Genomic DNA, 22135 nt, shown 5'->3' on the forward strand with positions numbered 1-22135 from the left:
TTTCTTTAAAGTTTCTTTGCCTAAGCAGTTAATCTGATTAACCATTCTAGTTAGTACCCTCCTACTATCCTCCGTCTTTTTCCCCTGTCACCTCCTGGCACTGTAAACACTTTAGGCCACTTTCGATAACGCTTTTTATAACATGTATTGCAAATACACATTAGTTTTTATGTACATTTTATTCCATATCTATATTTGTACATAATTCTTTTTCCTATGTAATTGTTGAATGTTGTTTTCTGTTGCACATCATACCCTAACCAACACACCAGCATTTTCTGAATGCATGGTGAATAAAATTGATCCTAAATCCTTGATGAATGCAAGGATAAAAGATTTGTGTGGGAGAACAGGTTTTGTATAATATGAAACTGTGACCAACGGCTTAATGATTTGTATAACTAGGGCTCAGATACAGGTGGAGTGCTGGCTGAAATTTTGGAAGTTAAAGAGAGAGGAGAAAGGCTTTATACAGGTAATGTAATAGGTAATGACCGTGGGAGTTTGTCAGGGAAAGACCACCCATGCGAACATAATGGATTGCCTCCAATTAGAGTCAGAGCAGGAGAAATGACAAAGGACAAATTAAAGGTATTTATGTTAAAGGAGACAGAATTTTAAACAGAATTAATAGCACACAAGGTTATGATCCAAAGATGTGGTTTCAAAGCAACTAAGACTGTGCATTAAATATTCCAAGATGCTTAATTTTTAGAAGGGAAAAGCAAAATGGAAAAAAGGAAGATTAGTCATATTTTTAAGAATGGAGAAAATGGCGATGTAGAGAAATAATGTGTTCAGAAATGAAAGCAGAGTGAGTTTGAGTAGAGCAAAGAAAGAAGGAGCAAAAAACACTGGTGGCCTTGTATACAGGGCCCAAGTATTCAAATATTAATATTAAAATGCCTTGAATACAGGGCCCAACTATTCAAATATTAATATTAAAATGCCTTGTATACAGGGCCCAACTATTCAAATATTAATATTAAAATGCCTTGTATACAGGGCCCAAGTATTAAAATGCCTTGTGTAATTCAGTGCATTAGACGTGCATGCACATGGCAAATTAATTATAATATCGGAGGCTTTACTCTACATATAAATGTGTTTTTAATTTGTGAGAGTAAGTGTTCGGCACGGACTAGATGGGCCGCGATGGCCTGTATATGGTTATAAATCGGCCAAGGCAACTCAGCCCTGGTTTGTGAACGTTGATTTATGGAGCAGAGAAGTGCAGGTTACAGGCTGGTTTACACCCAGTATGACGCAATGGGAAAGGGTTACTTGCTGCTTTACTATTAAACAGTTGTTTAAGATTTAGCAATCATTACACAATGGAACTTTATATAAAACTTACATTAATTTTAGTTCATTCTGAAACTGGGATCTTCAATCTCGATAATGCAAGCTACAGAGGCATGAGTTCTAAGCTGTCAATGGGAGATTGGAAAGCAAGGGTGATATTTATAGAATTAAAGACATGGCTTTGAAATGATAAATATCCTTTTAAGACTAGAAAAAAACATTGATCCAAAAAGTTAAGGGTAGTATTAGATCAAAAGAAAATATTTATAAAACATTACCAAGGAAAGCAATAAGCTTATGGTTGGGAAAGTTTCAGAATTGAGGAAGAGACCAAGCTATTGATGAGGAAAGGGAAAAAGAGAATACGTGAGAGGGCTGTTGGGACAGAAGGAAACAGACTGCAAGAGTATCGATGACTAAGTAAAAAGAGAAAAACAAAATAGCAGCAGCTAATGTGAACTGTGGCAGAGGAACTTAACATTGGTAAAAAGGAAATAGATCAAACAAAGTAAGACATCCCATTACTTTAGGCAGAGAAAACTCCCAGTTTAAGCTGGCACTACTGAAGCTGTGCGACAGCTTACTGGTAGCTCACAAGGCTAAAAACATCATTAGTTACATTTTTTAGAAGTAAATAAATTGTGGTAAACTATCACTGCAAACAATAATGAGGCAGCCAGAGGTGAAGGTGACTCGAGGGATGAGCAATGCTGGTGCATTGCAAAGTCAGGGCGCACTGTGTTGGAGGCGATTTCAGAGATCGTGTTGGAGTTGGATCAAGCGATTCGAAGATGAGTCGAGGCGGAGAAGTTTTGGCGCCTATCCACCTAAACAGTCTAAGCAGCGAGCTGATTCAGAGATGTCGAGAACGGCTTTGGGCTAGGCCCTGCGCTGGGGCATGACCCAGTGTTCGGATACTTTAAACGTTGGCCCAGATAAACTGGAAAGGCGAGGTGTCAGGACGGAGGTGAGGGTCAGACCGATTTTGTATTCTGTCCCATGATATTCACTCCTCTCCCCACAGAACTATGGCTGGGAGTCTGCTCCCACTGCTATGCACTTTGTGAGTTCGTACTGGCTTGCCCCACTATATAATGAACTTGAGACTGAGGCTTTGGGCCTACACCAACTGTTCCAGGGATTTGGGGATTTTTGAATTAGAGAATAGATGAGGATGGTTGAGCTGAAATCGTAGAGTCAAAAAGAATTTGGAATTGTAGCATGTGAAAACGTAGCCTCTTGCCAAACATCCATGTCAACAAACAACTGCCATTTACACTCATCCCTGTTTATTCTCCCCAGATTGTCCTCAAATTCCCCACAGGTTATGCTGCTCAACTGCACCATTTACAGAGCCCAATTAACCTACGTACTTTTATCTTTGGGAAGCCAGAACTCCCAGAGAAGATCTGTGTGGTCACGGGAAAAACACATTAACTCCACATAGGCAGCATTGGAGGTCAATATTGAACCAGGATATCAGGGGGTGTGAGACAGCAGCTCTACCAAATGCACGACTGGGTCAGTAGATTTTTAATATCTGGGAAATCTGGGATATCAGGAAGGTGCAGGAAAGAAATGCTGAGGTAAAAGATCAGGCTTAAACCTATTAATTAGCAGAACAAACACAGTAGCTGATAGACCCATTCTTGCACCTATTATAGTAATAGATTGATCATACTGAAAGTTCCACTTTCAGCCTCTCTCTGTACTCCAGTTCCATTCCCGGTCCTTTCTTTTCTTCATGCCCCACAGTGATTCTCCTGGCCTCTCACATCACCCTTTTCTATTGCCACCCCCACTCTAAGCTTTGCCTTTTGCAATGTTTCAAACTAAAATTGGTCAGTGCCTGAATTTCACTGTTTTAGTCTGGCTGGTCACCTGAGTGAGGTATTGGATATGTACTGGTAAAGTGGAATATTCACCTAATTCAAACTCAGACAGGGATGAAATGATGATCTTTCCAGGGGAGAATGCACACAAGTGAGAATTAAACTGCATTCTTCATTACTGTAATGTGGCAAATAGGTTCCGAGCCATCACAGAGCTGATCAAGCCAGAATGGTTGGAGAACACAACCACGTTGAAAGGCCTGGACTATGTAGATGTTCCTGGATCTTCCCAGCGGGACTACAGGCTCAACTTCTACAGTTACAAGGAGACAAACGTCTCAGTGAAGGTGAGTAAGGTTGGCCACGTTGCCTCACACTAGAGAATTTATTTGGGGACCTTTAATACAGATGTTTAAAATGTGAAATAAGACTGTTTCTAGTGGCAGGTCTCTCATTTGTCACCTCCCTGATTCTTCACATTGGGAATTTTTCGCACAACCTCTCCCTCTGCAAGTTCTTCATTAGTATTGACTCATACTTCCTGGATCCCAGTGATTCTTCACACTTTCCTGCTGTTCCCCTGCCTGTGATTCTGCGGCTGACTAGCCCAGTGTTCCTGACGTGATATTGTGGTAGATAACCAACAGGAATGGTGGTCCTCACGGATAATGTGAAACAAGGACACACACTGACTTGTTAAAGCTGTTCAGGGAATACATAATGAATGTGATTCATACAATTCAGAATGCATCAAACTGGAATGATTAAAGAAAGAAAATTGGGTTTGTTCAGTGTTCAGAAATTTAACTTGTGTTTAACTGGTGTCTAGACTGAAACTTTTCAACTTCTGAGCAACACACATATATTGCTGGAGAAACTCAGCAGGTCAGGGAGCATCTATTGAGAGGAATAAACAGTCAACGTTTCACGCTGAGACCCTTCATCAGTACTAGAAAGGAAGGGGGAAGAAGCCAGAATAAGAAAGGTGGGGGGGAGGGAGGTGAGAGGCAAAGCATGTGGGTGGGGGAGGGGGAGCTTAATGAGAACCTGGAGGAGGTGGAAGAGGTAAAGGCTGAAGAAGAAGGAAACTGATAGGACAAGGGAGTTACCATGGGAGAAAGGGAAAGGGGAACACCAGAGGGAGGTGAGGAGAAGAGAAGGGATTAAAATTTTCATATTCTGTCTCTGCAGATGATCTTCCGTAATGAGACCACTCTCGAATATCTGTTCTACATTCTAAACATTAAGTCAACGCCTCCTGGGCTAATCAGCACCATTGAGTTGACAGCACCAGTTCGTCAGAGTACCTCCGGCATGGTGGAAGTTGAAAACCCACTCACTGTCCCAACTGTATTCAGCACCGAGTGTAAACTGACAGACATCTTTCTCCCAGCACAACTGATAGTCCCACCACAGGCCAAGGTAAAAGCACTAGGAATCTGGGCTGTTGACACTAGTCAACACAAAACACAGCAAGAAGCAAACTGTTGCAGAACTCAGTTGGTCAGGCAACATCTGTGAAGGCAAATGGATGGACAATGTTCAATGTTGAGACCCTACCTCAGCACTGAGATTGTAGCGGGAGAATGGCCTGGAAATAACTCAGAAAATGTGTAGCTCGGGTGGTTGAGTTGCTCTCTGATCTTGGCAATCCATTTGCAAATGTTTCATCACCAGACAAGGAGGCATTGTCAGTGTGCTGTTCACTTGTAGTGTGTCCTCTGAATGCTTGGCCTTTATCTATTTATCAGCCAGTTGATTGGCTGTCATTACAAAACTCAATTGTTACTTAACAGTCTGTTAAGTGGCATGACCAACTCTCCCTAGTCTCTACCCATGAAGATTGAGAGGGGCACAAATTTGACTGGGCATCAGTGAAAATCATGGCATACAAGAGAATTCCTCGAAGCATGGTTTTCTACAACGAACTCCGTAAACAGACATGTAGACCTCGATCCCATTTGTAAGCCAATGCGGACAAAATTCCAGACGAAACATAGAGTTTGCCACACAGCCAAACAGCGATGAAACCTCCCTCCCTGTCTACAACTGAGCTTCCATCAAGTCAAGTCAAATCACTTTTAATTGTCATTTTGACCATAACTGCTGGTACAGTACACAGTAAAAATGAGACAGCGTTTTTCAGGACCATGGTGCTACATGAAATAATACAAAAACTATACTGAACTACGTAAAACAACACCAAAAACTATACTAGACTACAGACCTACTCAGGACTGCATAAAGTGTACAAAACAGTGCAGGCATTACAATAAATGATAAACAGGACAATAGGCACAGTAGAGGGCAGTAAGTTGGTCTCAGTTTAGGCTCTGGGTATTGAGGAGTCTGATGGCTTGGGGGAAGAAACTGTTACATAGTCTGGTCGTGAGAGCCCGAATGATTCGGTGCCTTTTCCCAGACGGCAGGAGGGAGAAGAGTTTGTATGAGGGGTGTGTGGGGTCCTTCATAATGCTGTTTGCTTTGTGGATGCAGCGTGTAGTGTAAATGTCTGTAATGGCAGGAAGAGAGACCCTGATGATCTTCTCAGCTGACCTCACTATCCACTGCAGGGTCTTGCGATCCGAGATGGTACAATTTCCGAACCAGGCAGTGATGCAGCTGCTCAGGATGCTTCCAATACAACCCCTGTAGAATGTGATGAGGATGGAGGGTGGGAGATGGACTTTTCTTAGCCTTCACAGAAAGTAGAGACGCTGCTGGGCTTTCTTTGCTACGGAGCTGGCGTTGAGGGACCAGGTGAGATTCTCTGCCAGGTGAACCCCAAGAAATTTGGTGCTCTTAACAATCTCTACCGAGGAGCCATCGATGTTCAGTGGGCAGTGGTCACTCCATGCCCTCCTGAAGTCAACAACCATCTCTTTTGTTTTCACATTAAGAGACAGGTTGTTGGCTCTGCACTCTGGGTCAGCAGAGTGAACAGCAGTGGACTGAGCACACAGCCCTGGGGGGGGCCCGTGCTCAGTGTGATGTTGTTGGAGATGCTGCTCCCGATCCAGACTGACTGAGATCTCCCAGTCAGGAAGTCTAGGATCCAGTTGCAGAGGGAGGTGTTCAGGCCCAGTAGGCTCAGCTTTCTAATCAGTTTCTGAGGAATGATTGTGTGAATGCTGAACTGAAGTCTATGAACAGCATCCGAACATACTTGTCTTTTTTGTCCAGGTGGGTTAGGGCCAGGTGGAGGGTGGTGGCAATGGTGTCGTCTGTTGAACGGTTGGGATGGTATGCAAACTGCACGGGGTCCAGTGAGGGGGCACCAGGGTCTTGATATGCCTCATGACGAGCCTCTCGAAACACTTCATGATGATGGATGTGAGAGCAACGGGACGGTCGTCATTTAAGCAGGACATTGAAGACTTCTTCGGCACGGGGACGATGGTGGCGGCCTTGAAACACGTTGGAACGACAGCGCTGCTCAGGGAAATGTTGGAGATATCAGTCAGAAAAACTGCTAGCTGGTCTGCACATCCTCTAAGCACTCTGCCAGGAATATTGTCTGGTCCAGCAGACTTCCGTGGGTTGACCCTGCACAAGGTTGGCCTCACATCGGCCACGGTGAGACACAACACCCGGTCATTTGGAGGAGGGGTGGACCTCCTCGCCGCCATGTCATTTTCCGCCTCAAAACAAGCATAGACGTTGTTCAGTGCATCTGGGAGGGAGGCATCCCCCGCACAGTCAGGTGATGTTGTCCTGTAATTGGTGATGTCCTGAATGCCCTTCCACATGCGCCGTGTGTCGCCGCTGTCCTGGAAGTGGCTGTGGATTCACTGGGCGTGTGCACGCTTTGCCCTTCTGATGGCCTGGGACAGTTTGGCCCTTGCTGTTGTTAGGGCTACCCTGTCGCCTGCTCTGAAGGCGGAGTCATGGGCCCTCAGCAGCGCACGCATCTCCACTGTCATTCATGGCTTCTGGTTGGAGCGTGTAATGATGGTCTTGGACACAGTGATGTCGTCGATGCACTTGCTGATGGAGCTAGTCACTGAAGCCGTGTACTCCTCTAAGTTGGTAGAGTCGCCATCGGTTGCAGCCTCCCTGAACATGTGCCAGTCAGTGTGCTCAAAGCAGTCTTGAAGAGCAGAGCTGATGACCAAACAACTGGCTGATAAGTAGATAAAGGTCAAGCATTTGGAGGACATACCACGAGTGAACAGCACACTGACGATGTCTCCTCGTGTGGTGACAAAACATTTGCAAATGGATTGCCCAGATTGGAGAATGACTTGTACAGACAGTATTGAGGTTATGTAATGGCTCTTACTCCCTAGAACTGTGGTTGGGCGGTCTTCTCCATCTGCAAGTACGGAAGTGATGCATCACAGGTTCTGAAATGTATGTAGAGTGATGCATCACAGGTTGTGAAGCTTTTCATAATAACCATGTTGTATCATGTGGCACAAACTTCCTATAATTGCTTTATTCCAGTTAATGAGTTTATTGTCACATACCCCAGGCTGCAAAGCAATTCGTTGTTTGTGTATATGTGGTAATAATTAACACAGCGTTGAGCACCGCGGTACAAAGACTGCAATACCTTGTGAGATAGTGCAAAAATGCAACAACCGAGTATGTATATTATTTTCTTTGACTCTTACCTTAAACTACTCGGCAAAAGTTGAAAGTACAAATTTGCTATTAACTTAATTTTGTGTTGGCTTTATATTTCAACGTTTGAAAGCGCATGCCTGATGATCTCTTGCCAGGTAGTAAGCCTTCAGTGAACAGCAGGTCCTTGCTCTACAGATCTCAGAGTGGTGGGTGCATCGAGCGTGGTGGAGGCACATACAATGGAGTCTTTTAAGAGACTCTTAGATAGGTACATAGAGCCACGATAGGCACCTGGAGTTGGATTTCCAGAAGGCATTCAATAAGGTGCCACATAAAAGACTTATACATAAGATAAGAAAGCGTAGAGCTGAGGGTGATGTAATGGCTTGGATAGAGGATTGGTTAACTAATAGAAAGCTGAGCATTGGGATACGTGGGTGTTTCTCTGGTTGGCAATCAGTGGTGAGCACTGTGCCACAGGGGTCAGTACTGGCCCCGCAAATGTTCACGATATACTTTAATGATCTGGAAGAGGGGACTGAGTGTAATGTATCTAAAATTGCTGATGATACTAAATTGAGTGGAAAAGCAAATTGTGCAGAGAATACGGAGAGTCTGCAGAGAGATATAGATAGGTTAAGTGAGTGGGCAAGGCTCTGGCATATGGAGTACGATGTTAGTACATGTGAGGTCATCCACTTTGGAAGGATACATGAAAGCAGATTATGATTCAAATGGTAAAAGACTGCAGCATGCTGCTGTACAGAGGGACTTAGGAGAGCTTGTTCATGAATCACAAAAGGTTGGTTTGCAGGTGGAGCAGGCTATCAAGAAGGCCTTCATTACTAGAGGGATTGAATTTAAGATCAGGGAGGTTATGCTGCAACTGCACAGGGTACTGGTGAGGCCGCACCTGGAGTACTGCGTGCAGTTCTGGTCTCTTGCTTGAGGAAGGATATACTGGCTTTGGAGACAGTACAGAGGAAGCTCACCAGGTTGATTCCAGAGATGAGGGTGTTAGACTATAAGGAGAAATGGAGTCGCCTGGGACTGTACTCACTGGAATTCAGAAGAATGAGAGGAGATCTTATTGAAGCATATAAAATAATGGAAGGAATGGATAAGATAGAGACAAGAAAGTTGTATCCTCTAGTAGGTGAGACTAGAACAAAGGGACATAACCTCAAGATTCAGGGGAGTAGTTTTAGGACAGAGATGAGGAGGAACTGTTTTTCCCAGAGAGTGCTGAATCTGTGGAATTCTCTGCCCAATGAAGCAGTGGAGGCTACCTCAGTAAATATATTTAAGACAAGGTTAGATAGATTGTTGCATAGTAGGAGAATTCAGGGTTATTGGGAAAAGGCAGGTAGGTGGAGATGAGTCCATGGTCAGATCAGCCATGATCATATTGAATGGTGGAGCAGGCTCGATGGGCCAGATGGCCAACTCCTGCTCCTATTTGTTATGTTCATAAAAATCGAGGGCTATGCAGTTTCTAGAGTAAGTTACATGGTTGGCACAACTTTGTGGGCCGAAGGGACTGGAATGTGCTGTATGTTCTATGTTCGGAGAGTTAAGAGCCCGAGAACATGAAAACACTACCAGATGGCGATGTGAAAGAGGTGATTGGTTCAGGAGCCTGAGAGCACTGGGGTGGAAACTGTTCTTCTGTCTGGCTGTCCAGGCTTTCAAGTTCCTGTGTTTATTCCCAGGAGGTAGAAGAGAAAAAAAGGAATGCTCAAGTTGGTAGACATCCTTGGCTTCAAATATTCATTCTACCACCCATAATTTAACTAATGGAATAATTTCTATATCCAGTTATTAATAATACCACAAAACAATTTTCTATTATTTTTATAACTGTTTTGAAAAATGTTCTATAAAATTTAAGGGAGGATTTGTGTTGTCATATTTCTATAAATTACAGGGAGCTCTGTGGGAATGTAGGTCAGTGATTGGAAATAGAATTGGGTTATTGACGTCACATATGGAAGTATAATCTAATCCTTGTCTTGCATACCATTTCTGCAGATCAAACTATTACATAATGCTACGAGGTAGTACAAGGTAAAACAATAACTGAATGCAGAATACAGCTGCAGAGAAAATGCAGTGCAAGTAAACAATAAGGTCATAACGAGGTAGATTGTGGAGCATCTTATTGTACTAGAGGCCAGTTCAATATCCTAATAACAGTGCAGTAGAAGCTGTCCTTGTGTCTGGTGATATGTGCTTTCAGGCTTTTTTTATCGTCTATGAGATGAGAGAGGGGAAAAGAGAATATCCGGGATTGCTGAGGTCTTTAATGATGTTGGACGCTAAAGAGAGACAGTGAGAAGTATAGACAGAGTCCACAGAGATTCAGATTCAGTTTATTGTCATTTAGAAACCACAAATGCAATGCAGTTAAAAAATGAGACAACGTTCCTCCAGAATGATATCACAAAAGCACATGACAAAACAGACTACACCAGAAAATCCACATAACGTTTGGCAAACCCCAATCCAGAGTCCGGAGAGGCTGCTGCGTATTAATATCGCGCTACTGTCTTAGCGCATTCCCCGGAAAGGAGCTCCAAACCCACCAGACAAAAACAAGACCAAAAACTAAAGCTACAAGACCTTCACAAAACCACATATTTACAACATATAGTTACAACAGTGCAAACAATAGCATCATTGATTAAAAAAAAACAGACCATGGGCACATTAAAAGTAGTCCAGAGATGTTAAAAGACTACATGATGTCCATGATGTGCTGAGCTGGCTCCTCAACTCTACAGTTTCTTGCCATCACAAGCAAACCCAATTTCACTCGTTCTTAGCGATGGCTATCTCCACGGCGCTGAGGCTGGGAAGACTGCTCCAGCTGCCGTGCTCTATGCTCGCTAACATGATGAACTGATAAGTGAGGCCTTGGGCCTGCTCCTGGCTACTCTACAGTTTGGATCTGAGGACTCAATTTTGAATCAGAATGCTCTTGTTCGCTTCAATGGTTTGCATGATTTGTGTTTTGTTCTTTCTCTAGCGGGTCAAGTGTTGGTCTACTATTTTTATTTTTATTCTTTGTTTCTGCTCTGCATTTCACAACTTCTTATACTTTTGTCCGTGTTCTCACTCTCTGACAGCTCTCGTTCACTTACTGACCAGACATCATTGTTTTCACCTTGTCCCCAGGATCACCCTGGCATTACACCAGTGGAAACATCCCTCTTCCCCACCCTCCCTGCTTCTTTTTTTGACCCCTTCCCAGATCCGATAAAGGGTCTTCAATCTTATAACTTTGTTTCCTGAGCGTTTCTAGCATTTTTTGTTTTTATTTTAGATTTTCAACTTCTGCACCCTTTCTTTGTTTTAACATTTTGTTTGACCCTGAACCCAGGATGACCTTTCCGATGATTGGTTGCCATGTTTTCCCTCATTATGTTATACTGTGCTCTGTTTTTGTTTACAGGGTGTACTGACCTTTGAATACCAGCCCCTGAGAGAGGGTGAAAGCAGTGGCCGCCTCACATTGAACAACAATGAGCTGGGAACCTTCCAGTATGAACTGGTGTTGAGAGCGGGGCCCGCTGGGCACGAGAGGCCTGTGTACTTCCGTACCACCCTTGGCAGTTGCCAGGTCCTTGGCGCCAAGTTTATCAACCTCTCCCGTCAGAAGCTTGAGTACCATTGCAAGGTAAAGGCTACACGCCAGTCAGCATGTTTGCGGTATGTCAGACATGGGAGGGTCATTAGGATGAATCAACTGTGGCTTGGAAGTAGCAGTAGAACAATGAAGGATAAAGCACAGGAACAGGCTTGTTGGCCCACCAATCTTCATGCCAGTACAAACTAATTCCATCTGCCTCCACGTGGTTCGTATCCCTCCATTCATATTCCTCTCTAAATGCCTCCTAACCATTTTGGTCTGATCAGCTTCCACCACCTCCCTAGGAAACATGTTCCAGATACCCATCGTTTTCTGCGTTAAAGAAATCGGCCTCACAAATCACCTTTAAGTCTTTCCCTCTCACCTTTGCTGTCTAGTATTTGGCACTTCCGTTGTGATTTCTGAGACAGAAGGGCATGGATTCAGAATATGCTTCAGAGACTGGACATGGGATTCAAGCTGACTGCTGAGGGAGGTGTGGAGTCAACTTCAGCCCAACTCATCTGTGCTGACTACCTAAATTAGACCTAAATGGCCCATTTCTCTTTAAACTTTTCCGATCCATGCACAGTACCTGTCCAAATTTCTTCTGAGTATTGTAACTGTACCCACCTCCAAGACTTTCTCTGGGTGCTCATTCTATATACCCACCACCGTCTGTGTGAAAACTTCACACCTCAGGTCCCCTTTAAGTCTCTGCCCTTTCCCTTTAAACCTGTGCGCTCTAGTTTTGGATTTTCCTACTCTGGCCTTCCACCCCCCAAACTTGTACAAGGTCAATCCTCAACCTCCAACAGTCCAGGGAGAAAAGATCCTAGCCTATAAACTAAGTCTCAGTCCCTGTAACATCCTTGTTAAACCTTTCTAGTTCTCTATAGCAGGGCAACGACAACCGCATGCAGTACTCCAACATGTTTAATACGACACCTCAGCACCCAGACCACTAACGCCAAGTGTGCCAGATACCTTCTTCACCACCCTGCCCACCCATGTTGCCACTTTCAGGAAACTATGTTCCTGCATCCCTTGGTATCTCTGACAACCCTTGCCATAATATGGACACTCTTCTGTTCAGACAACCCCTCCATAATGCAAAGGTACAGTGTGGCTGTCCATCCCCATCATGGAAATCTCCCATCATCTTAAGTCCTGGTCTTTTTATGGTCCCTGGTCACTACCCTTCTGCCTGGACACCACATGTGTACGCTAAACCCTCACAGGGAGACCGGGAACAGCTCCAGAGACCACCTGCACTTCAGGCAGGAGGAGCATCGGTGAGGGAAGCTGGTATGTTTCAAGTCAATTCCTCCACTTGAACTGATTAATTAAATATTACTTTAAGAGTTTTGTTGACCTTTGGTTATTTTTATTTGATGCTCAGCATCTTTAATTTTGTCAGTTTTCCAAGAATGATTAATTTTATTAATTTCATTGAATATTTTTAAATATTTTCAATAAGCCCTTGACAGTTTTTAATAGATGGTAAAACTAGGATGTGATGGAGTTAGCTTTCTGGGAGTGAGGCCAGGGAGTGGGGAGTGGGATCTAGCTGGTGAGTCAGGGCCATAGACTGCCAACCAAAAGCCGAGTATGCTGCATCAGTACACTGTTTACCCATCAGTACGGATCAGCTCCGAGATGAAATTACCTAGTCATCCATGAAATTTCTCTGTGACCTTGATTTGAGAAGAAAAACAGGACACAGAGTGGCCAAGCATACTGGACATTTGGGTTCAATCCTGACCTTTGCACTCTCTGTGTGGAGTTTCTATCTTCTACATGTAGTTATCACACTTCCCAAAGACATGTTAATTGGCCCCTGTGAATTGCACCTAGTGTGCAGGTGGTGTGTGAACCTGGGGGTTGGGGGTAAGGAGCTCTTGGGAATGTAGGGAGAATAAAATTGGATTAGTGTAGGATTAATCCAATCAAAGCAAAGACTCAACGGGATGAAGGGCTGCTCTCCATTTCTCTCCATATCTCTCCGTGACTGCTAACTGAGGCAGGATATTGCCCAAATCAAAGACATGGTTAGGAAGTCTCTTGGAGAAATCAGAACCAAAAATGCTGGAAACACTCAACAGACAGTACCAGTGGAGAGGGAAACAACAGACAGTGCCAGTGGAGATGGAAACAACAGACAGTGCCAGTTGAGAGGGAAGCAACAGACAGTACCAGTGGAGAGGGGAACAGCAGACTGTGCCAGTGGAGATGGAAACAACAGAGTGCCAGTGGAGAGGGAAACAACAGACAGTGCCAGTGGAGAGGGGAACAGCAGACTGTGCCAGTGGAGATGGAAACAACGGACAGTGCCAGTGGATATGGAAACAGCAGACAGTGCCAGTGGAGAGGGAAACAGCAGACAGTGCCAGTGGAGAGGGAAACAACAGACAGTGCCAGTGGAGAGGGAAACAACAGACAATGCCAGTGGAGATGAAAACAACAAACATTGCCAGTGGAGAGGGAAGCAACAGACAGTGACAGTGGAGATGGAAACACCAGACTGTGCCAGTGGAGATGGAAACAGCAGACAGTGCCAGTGGAGATGGAAACAGCAGACAGTGCCAGTGGAAAGGGGAAACAGCAGACAGTGCCAGTGGAGAGGGAAGCAACAGACAGTGACAGTGGAGATGGAAACACCAGACTGTGCCAGTGGAGATGGAAACAGCAGACAGTGCCAGTGGAAAGGGGAAACAGCAGACAGTGCCAGTGGAGAGGGAAACAACAGACTGTACTAGTGGAGAGGGAAACAACAGACAGTACCAGTGGAGAGGGAAACAACAGACAGTACCAGTGGAGAGGGAAACAGCAGACAGTACCAGTGGAGAGGGAAACAGCAGACAGTGCCAGTGGAGAGGGAAGCAGCAGACAGTGCCAGTGGAGAGGGAAACAACAGACAGTGCCAGTGGAGAGGGAAACAACAGACAGTGACAGTGGAGATGGAAACACCAGACTGTGCCAGTGGAGATGGAAACACCAGACTGTGCCAGTGGAGATGGAAACAGCAGACAGTGCCAGTGGAGATGGAAACAGCAGACAGTGCCAGTGGAAAGGGGAAACAGCAGACAGTGCCAGTGGAGAGGGAAACAACAGACTGTACTAGTGGAGAGGGAAACAACAGACAGTACCAGTGGAGAGGGAAACAACAGACAGTATCAGTGGAGAGGGAAACAGCAGACAGTGCCAGTGGAGAGGGAAGCAGCAGACAGTGCCAGTGGAGAGGGAAACAACAGACAGTGCCAGTGGAGAGGGAAACAACAGACAGTATCAGTGAAGAGGGAAACAGCAGACTGTGCCAGTGGAAAGGGAAACAACAGACAGTACCAGTGGAGAGGGAAACAGCAGACAGTGCCAGTGGAGAGGGAAACAGCAGACAGTGCCAGTGGAGAGGGAAACAACAGACTGTACTAGTGGAGAGGGAAACAACAGACAGTACCAGTGGAGAGGGAAACAACAGACAGTACCAGTGGAGAGGGAAACAGCAGACAGTGCCAGTGGAGAGGGAAGCAGCAGACAGTGCCAGTGGAGAGGGAAACAACAGACAGTGCCAGTGGAGAGGGAAACAACAGACAGTGACAGTGGAGATGGAAACAGCAGACAGTGCCAGTGGAGATGGAAACAGCAGACTGTGCCAGTGGAGATGGAAACAGCAGACAGTGCCAGTGGAGATGGGAACAGCAGACAGTGCCAGTGGAAAGGGGAAACAGCAGACAGTGCCAGTGGAGAGGGAAACAACAGACTGTACTAGTGGAGAGGGAAACAACAGACAGTACCAGTGGAGAGGGAAACAGCAGACAGTGCCAGTGGAGAGGGAAACAGCAGACAGTGCCAGTGGAGAGGGAAACAGCAGACAGTGCCAGTGGAGAGGGAAACAACAGACAGTACCAGTGGAGAGGGAAACAGCAGACAGTACCAGTGGAGAGGGAAACAGCAGACAGTGCCAGTGGAGAGGGAAACAACAGACAGTGCCAGTGGAGAGGGAAGCAACAGACAGTGCCAGTGGAGGGGGGACAACAGACAGTGCCAGTGGAGAGGTAAACAACAGACAGTGCCAGTGGAGAGGGAAGCAACAGACAGTGCCAGTGGAGAGGGAAACAGCAGACAGTGCCAGTGGAAAGGGGAAACAGCAGACAGTGCCAGTGGAGAGGGAAACAACAGACAGTACCAGTGGAGAGGGAAACAACAGACAGTATCAGTGGGGAGGGAAACAGCAGACAGTGCCAGTGGAGAGGGAAGCAGCAGACAGTGCCAGTGGAGAGGGAAACAACAGACAGTGCCAGTGGAGAGGGAAACAACAGACAGTATCAGTGAAGAGGGAAACAGCAGACTGTGCCAGTGGAAAGGGAAACAACAGACAGTACCAGTGGAGAGGGAAACAGAAGACAGTACCAGTGGAGAGGGAAACAGCAGACAGTGCCAGTGGAGAGGGAAACAGCAGACAGTGCCAGTGGAGAGGGAAACAACAGACAGTACCAGTGGAGAGGGAAACAGCAGACAGTACCAGTGGAGAGGGAAACAGCAGACAGTACCAGTGGAGAGGGAAACAGCAGACAGTGCCAGTGGAGAGGGAAACAACAGACAGTGCCAGTGGATATGGAAACAGCAGACAGTGCCAGTGGAGAGGGAAACAGCAGACAGTGCCAGTGGAGAGGGAAACAACAGACAGTGCCAGTGGAGAGGGAAACAACAAACATTGCCAGTGGAGAGGGAAGCAACAGACAGTGACAGTGGAGATGGAAACACCAGACTGTGCCAGTGGAGATGGAAACAGCAGACAGTGCCAGTGGAGAGGGAAACAACAGACTGTACTAGTGGAGAGGGAAACAACAGACAGTACCAGTGGAGAGGGAAACAACAGACAGTACCAGTGGAGAGGGAAACAGCAGACAGTGCCAGTGGAGTGGGAAGCAGCAGACAGTGCCAGTGGAGAGGGAAACAACAGACAGTGCCAGTGGAGAGGGAAACAACAGACAGTGACAGTGGAGATGGAAACACCAGACTGTGCCAATGGAGATGGAAACACCAGACTGTGCCAGTGGAGATGGAAACAGCAGACAGTGCCAGTGGAGATGGAAACAGCAGACAGTGCCAGTGGAAAGGGGAAACAGCAGACAGTGCCAGTGGAGAGGGAAACAACAGACTGTACTAGTGGAGAGGGAAACAACAGACAGTACCAGTGGAGAGGGAAACAACAGACAGTGCCAGTGGAGAGGGAAACAGCAGACAGTGCCAGTGGAGAGGGAAGCAGCAGACAGTGCCAGTGGAGAGGGAAACAACAGACTGTACTAGTGGAGAGGGAAACAACAGACAGTACCAGTGGAGAGGGAAACAACAGACAGTACCAGTGGAGAGGGAAACAGCAGACAGTGCCAGTGGAGAGGGAAGCAGCAGACAGTGCCAGTGGAGAGGGAAACAGCAGACAGTGCCAGTGGAGATGGAAACAACAGTGGAGAGGGAAACAGCAGACAGTACCAGTGGAGAGGGAAACAGCAGACAGTGCCAGTGGAGAGGGAAACAACAGACAGTGCCAGTGGAGAGGGAAGCAACAGACAGTGCCAGTGGAGGGGGAACAACAGACAGTGCCAGTGGAGAGGGAAACAACAGACAGTGCCAGTGGAGAGGGAAGCAACAGACAGTGCCAGTGGAGAGGGAAGCAACAGACAGTGCCAGTGGAGAGGGAAGCAACAGACAGTGCCAGTGGAGATGGAAACAACAGACAGTGCCAGTGGAGAGGGAAACAACAGACAGTGCCAGTGGAGAGGGAAGCAACAGACAGTGCCAGTGGAGGGGGAACAACAGACAGTGCCAGTGGAGAGGGAAACAACAGACAGTGCCAGTGGAGAGGGAAGCAACAGACAGTGCCAGTGGAGAGGGAAGCAACAGACAGTGCCAGTGGAGAGGGAAGCAACAGACAGTGCCAGTGGAGATGGAAACAACAGACAGTGCCAGTGGAGATGGAAACAACAGACAGTGCCAGTGGAGAGGGAAGCAACAGACAGTGCCAGTGGAGAGGGAAACAACAGACAGTATCAGTGAAGAGGGAAACAGCAGACTGTGCCAGTGGAAAGGGAAACAACAGACAGTACCAGTGGAGAGGGAAACAACAGACAGTACCAGTGGAGATGGAAACAACAGACAGTGCCAGTGGAGAGGGGAAACAGCAGACAGTGCCAGTGGAGATGGAAACAGCAGACAGTGCCAGTGGAGAGGGAAACAACAGACAGTGCCAGTGGAGAGGGAAACAACAGACAGTACCAGTGGCGAGGGAAACAACAGACAGTACCAGTGTCGAGGGAAACAACAGACAGTGCCAGTGGAGAGGGGAAACAGCAGACAGTACCAGTGGAGAGGGGAAACAGCAGACAGTACCAGTGGAGAGGGAAACAACAGACAGTGCCAGTGGAGATGGAAACAACAGTGGAGAGTGAAACAACAGGCAGTACCAGTGGAGATGGAAACAACAGACAGTGCCAGTGGAGATGGAAACAGCAGACAGTACCAGTGGAGAGGGAAACAACAGACAGTGCCAGTGGAGATGGAAACAACAGTGGAGAGGGAAACAGCAGACAGTACCAGTGGAGAGGGAAACAGCAGACAGTACCAGTGGAGAGGGAAACAGCAGACAGTGCCAGTGGAGAGGGAAACAACAGACAGTGCCAGTGGAGAGGGAAGCAACAGACAGTGCCAGTGGAGGGGGAACAACAGACAGTGCCAGTGGAGAGGTAAACAACAGACAGTGCCAGTGGAGAGGGAAGCAACAGACAGTGCCAGTGGAGAGGGAAACAGCAGACAGTGCCAGTGGAAAGGGGAAACAGCAGACAGTGCCAGTGGAGAGGGAAACAACAGACTGTACTAGTGGAGAGGGAAACAACAGACAGTACCAGTGGAGAGGGAAACAACAGACAGTATCAGTGGGGAGGGAAACAGCAGACAGTGCCAGTGGAGAGGGAAGCAGCAGACAGTGCCAGTGGAGAGGGAAACAACAGACAGTGCCAGTGGAGAGGGAAACAACAGACAGTATCAGTGAAGAGGGAAACAGCAGACTGTGCCAGTGGAAAGGGAAACAACAGACAGTACCAGTGGAGAGGGAAACAGAAGACAGTACCAGTGGAGAGGGAAACAGCAGACAGTGCCAGTGGAGAGGGAAACAGCAGACAGTGCCAGTGGAGAGGGAAACAACAGACAGTGCCAGTGGAGAGGGAAACAACAAACATTGCCAGTGGAGAGGGAAGCAACAGACAGTGACAGTGGAGATGGAAACACCAGACTGTGCCAGTGGAGATGGAAACAGCAGACAGTGCCAGTGGAGAGGGAAACAACAGACTGTACTAGTGGAGAGGGAAACAACAGACAGTACCAGTGGAGAGGGAAACAACAGACAGTACCAGTGGAGAGGGAAACAACAGACAGTACCAGTGGAGAGGGAAACAGCAGACAGTGCCAGTGGAGTGGGAAGCAGCAGACAGTGCCAGTGGAGAGGGAAACAACAGACAGTGCCAGTGGAGAGGGAAACAACAGACAGTGACAGTGGAGATGGAAACACCAGACTGTGCCAATGGAGATGGAAACACCAGACTGTGCCAGTGGAGATGGAAACAGCAGACAGTGCCAGTGGAGATGGAAACAGCAGACAGTGCCAGTGGAAAGGGGAAACAGCAGACAGTGCCAGTGGAGAGGGAAACAACAGACTGTACTAGTGGAGAGGGAAACAACAGACAGTACCAGTGGAGAGGGAAACAACAGACAGTGCCAGTGGAGAGGGAAACAGCAGACAGTGCCAGTGGAGAGGGAAGCAGCAGACAGTGCCAGTGGAGAGGGAAACAACAGACTGTACTAGTGGAGAGGGAAACAACAGACAGTACCAGTGGAGAGGGAAACAACAGACAGTGCCAGTGGAGAGGGAAACAACAGACAGTATCAGTGAAGAGGGAAACAGCAGACTGTGCCAGTGGAAAGGGAAACAACAGACAGTACCAGTGGAGAGGGAAACAGCAGACAGTACCAGTGGAGAGGGAAACAGCAGACAGTGCCAGTGGAGAGGGAAACAACAGACAGTGCCAGTGGAGAGGGAAACAACAGACAGTGACAGTGGAGATGGAAACACCAGACTGTGCCAATGGAGATGGAAACACCAGACTGTGCCAGTGGAGATGGAAACAGCAGACAGTGCCAGTGGAGATGGAAACAGCAGACAGTGCCAGTGGAAAGGGGAAACAGCAGACAGTGCCAGTGGAGAGGGAAACAACAGACTGTACTAGTGGAGAGGGAAACAACAGACAGTACCAGTGGAGAGGGAAACAACAGACAGTGCCAGTGGAGAGGGAAACAGCAGACAGTGCCAGTGGAGAGGGAAGCAGCAGACAGTGCCAGTGGAGAGGGAAACAACAGACTGTACTAGTGGAGAGGGAAACAACAGACAGTACCAGTGGAGAGGGAAACAACAGACAGTACCAGTGGAGAGGGAAACAGCAGACAGTGCCAGTGGAGAGGGAAGCAGCAGACAGTGCCAGTGGAGAGGGAAACAGCAGACAGTGCCAGTGGAGATGGAAACAACAGTGGAGAGGGAAACAGCAGACAGTACCAGTGGAGAGGGAAACAGCAGACAGTGCCAGTGGAGAGGGAAACAACAGACAGTGCCAGTGGAGAGGGAAGCAACAGACAGTGCCAGTGGAGGGGGAACAACAGACAGTGCCAGTGGAGAGGGAAACAACAGACAGTGCCAGTGGAGAGGGAAGCAACAGACAGTGCCAGTGGAGAGGGAAGCAACAGACAGTGCCAGTGGAGAGGGAAGCAACAGACAGTGCCAGTGGAGATGGAAACAACAGACAGTGCCAGTGGAGATGGAAACAACAGACAGTGCCAGTGGAGAGGGAAGCAACAGACAGTGCCAGTGGAGAGGGAAACAACAGACAGTATCAGTGAAGAGGGAAACAGCAGACTGTGCCAGTGGAAAGGGAAACAACAGACAGTACCAGTGGAGAGGGAAACAACAGACAGTACCAGTGGAGATGGAAACAACAGACAGTGCCAGTGGAGAGGGGAAACAGCAGACAGTGCCAGTGGAGATGGAAACAGCAGACAGTGCCAGTGGAGAGGGAAACAACAGACAGTGCCAGTGGAGAGGGAAACAACAGACAGTACCAGTGGCGAGGGAAACAACAGACAGTACCAGTGTCGAGGGAAACAACAGACAGTGCCAGTGGAGAGGGGAAACAGCAGACAGTACCAGTGGAGAGGGGAAACAGCAGACAGTACCAGTGGAGAGGGAAACAACAGACAGTGCCAGTGGAGATGGAAACAACAGTGGAGAGTGAAACAACAGGCAGTACCAGTGGAGATGGAAACAACAGACAGTGCCAGTGGAGATGGAAACAGCAGACAGTACCAGTGGAGAGGGAAACAACAGACAGTGCCAGTGGAGATGGAAACAACAGTGGAGAGGGAAACAGCAGACAGTACCAGTGGAGAGGGAAACAGCAGACAGTACCAGTGGAGAGGGAAACAGCAGACAGTGCCAGTGGAGAGGGAAACAACAGACAGTGCCAGTGGAGAGGGAAGCAACAGACAGTGCCAGTGGAGGGGGAACAACAGACAGTGCCAGTGGAGAGGTAAACAACAGACAGTGCCAGTGGAGAGGGAAGCAACAGACAGTGCCAGTGGAGAGGGAAACAGCAGACAGTGCCAGTGGAAAGGGGAAACAGCAGACAGTGCCAGTGGAGAGGGAAACAACAGACTGTACTAGTGGAGAGGGAAACAACAGACAGTACCAGTGGAGAGGGAAACAACAGACAGTATCAGTGGGGAGGGAAACAGCAGACAGTGCCAGTGGAGAGGGAAGCAGCAGACAGTGCCAGTGGAGAGGGAAACAACAGACAGTGCCAGTGGAGAGGGAAACAACAGACAGTATCAGTGAAGAGGGAAACAGCAGACTGTGCCAGTGGAAAGGGAAACAACAGACAGTACCAGTGGAGAGGGAAACAGAAGACAGTACCAGTGGAGAGGGAAACAGCAGACAGTGCCAGTGGAGAGGGAAACAGCAGACAGTGCCAGTGGAGAGGGAAACAACAGACAGTGCCAGTGGAGAGGGAAACAACAAACATTGCCAGTGGAGAGGGAAGCAACAGACAGTGACAGTGGAGATGGAAACACCAGACTGTGCCAGTGGAGATGGAAACAGCAGACAGTGCCAGTGGAGAGGGAAACAACAGACTGTACTAGTGGAGAGGGAAACAACAGACAGTACCAGTGGAGAGGGAAACAACAGACAGTACCAGTGGAGAGGGAAACAGCAGACAGTGCCAGTGGAGTGGGAAGCAGCAGACAGTGCCAGTGGAGAGGGAAACAACAGACAGTGCCAGTGGAGAGGGAAACAACAGACAGTGACAGTGGAGATGGAAACACCAGACTGTGCCAATGGAGATGGAAACACCAGACTGTGCCAGTGGAGATGGAAACAGCAGACAGTGCCAGTGGAGATGGAAACAGCAGACAGTGCCAGTGGAAAGGGGAAACAGCAGACAGTGCCAGTGGAGAGGGAAACAACAGACTGTACTAGTGGAGAGGGAAACAACAGACAGTACCAGTGGAGAGGGAAACAACAGACAGTGCCAGTGGAGAGGGAAACAGCAGACAGTGCCAGTGGAGAGGGAAGCAGCAGACAGTGCCAGTGGAGAGGGAAACAACAGACTGTACTAGTGGAGAGGGAAACAACAGACAGTACCAGTGGAGAGGGAAACAACAGACAGTGCCAGTGGAGAGGGAAACAACAGACAGTATC

General features: G+C 47.5%; 1 protein-coding gene across 1 annotated transcript in view; it reads left to right on the forward strand.

The window, feature by feature from the left end:
* The window catches only part of LOC140740438 (hydrocephalus-inducing protein-like), a 579330-nt gene that overhangs the window by 543195 nt on the left and 14000 nt on the right, over positions 1–22135 (forward strand). The window contains exons 67-69 of the mRNA XM_073069569.1: positions 3334–3484; positions 4329–4559; positions 11161–11385. Of these exons, the coding sequence (XP_072925670.1) occupies positions 3334–3484; positions 4329–4559; positions 11161–11385 (607 nt within the window). The remainder of the gene's footprint in view (positions 1–3333; positions 3485–4328; positions 4560–11160; positions 11386–22135) is intronic.

Source organism: Hemitrygon akajei, chromosome 17 (assembly GCF_048418815.1).
Source record: "Hemitrygon akajei chromosome 17, sHemAka1.3, whole genome shotgun sequence".
NCBI classification, from domain to species: Eukaryota; Metazoa; Chordata; class Chondrichthyes; order Myliobatiformes; family Dasyatidae; genus Hemitrygon; species Hemitrygon akajei.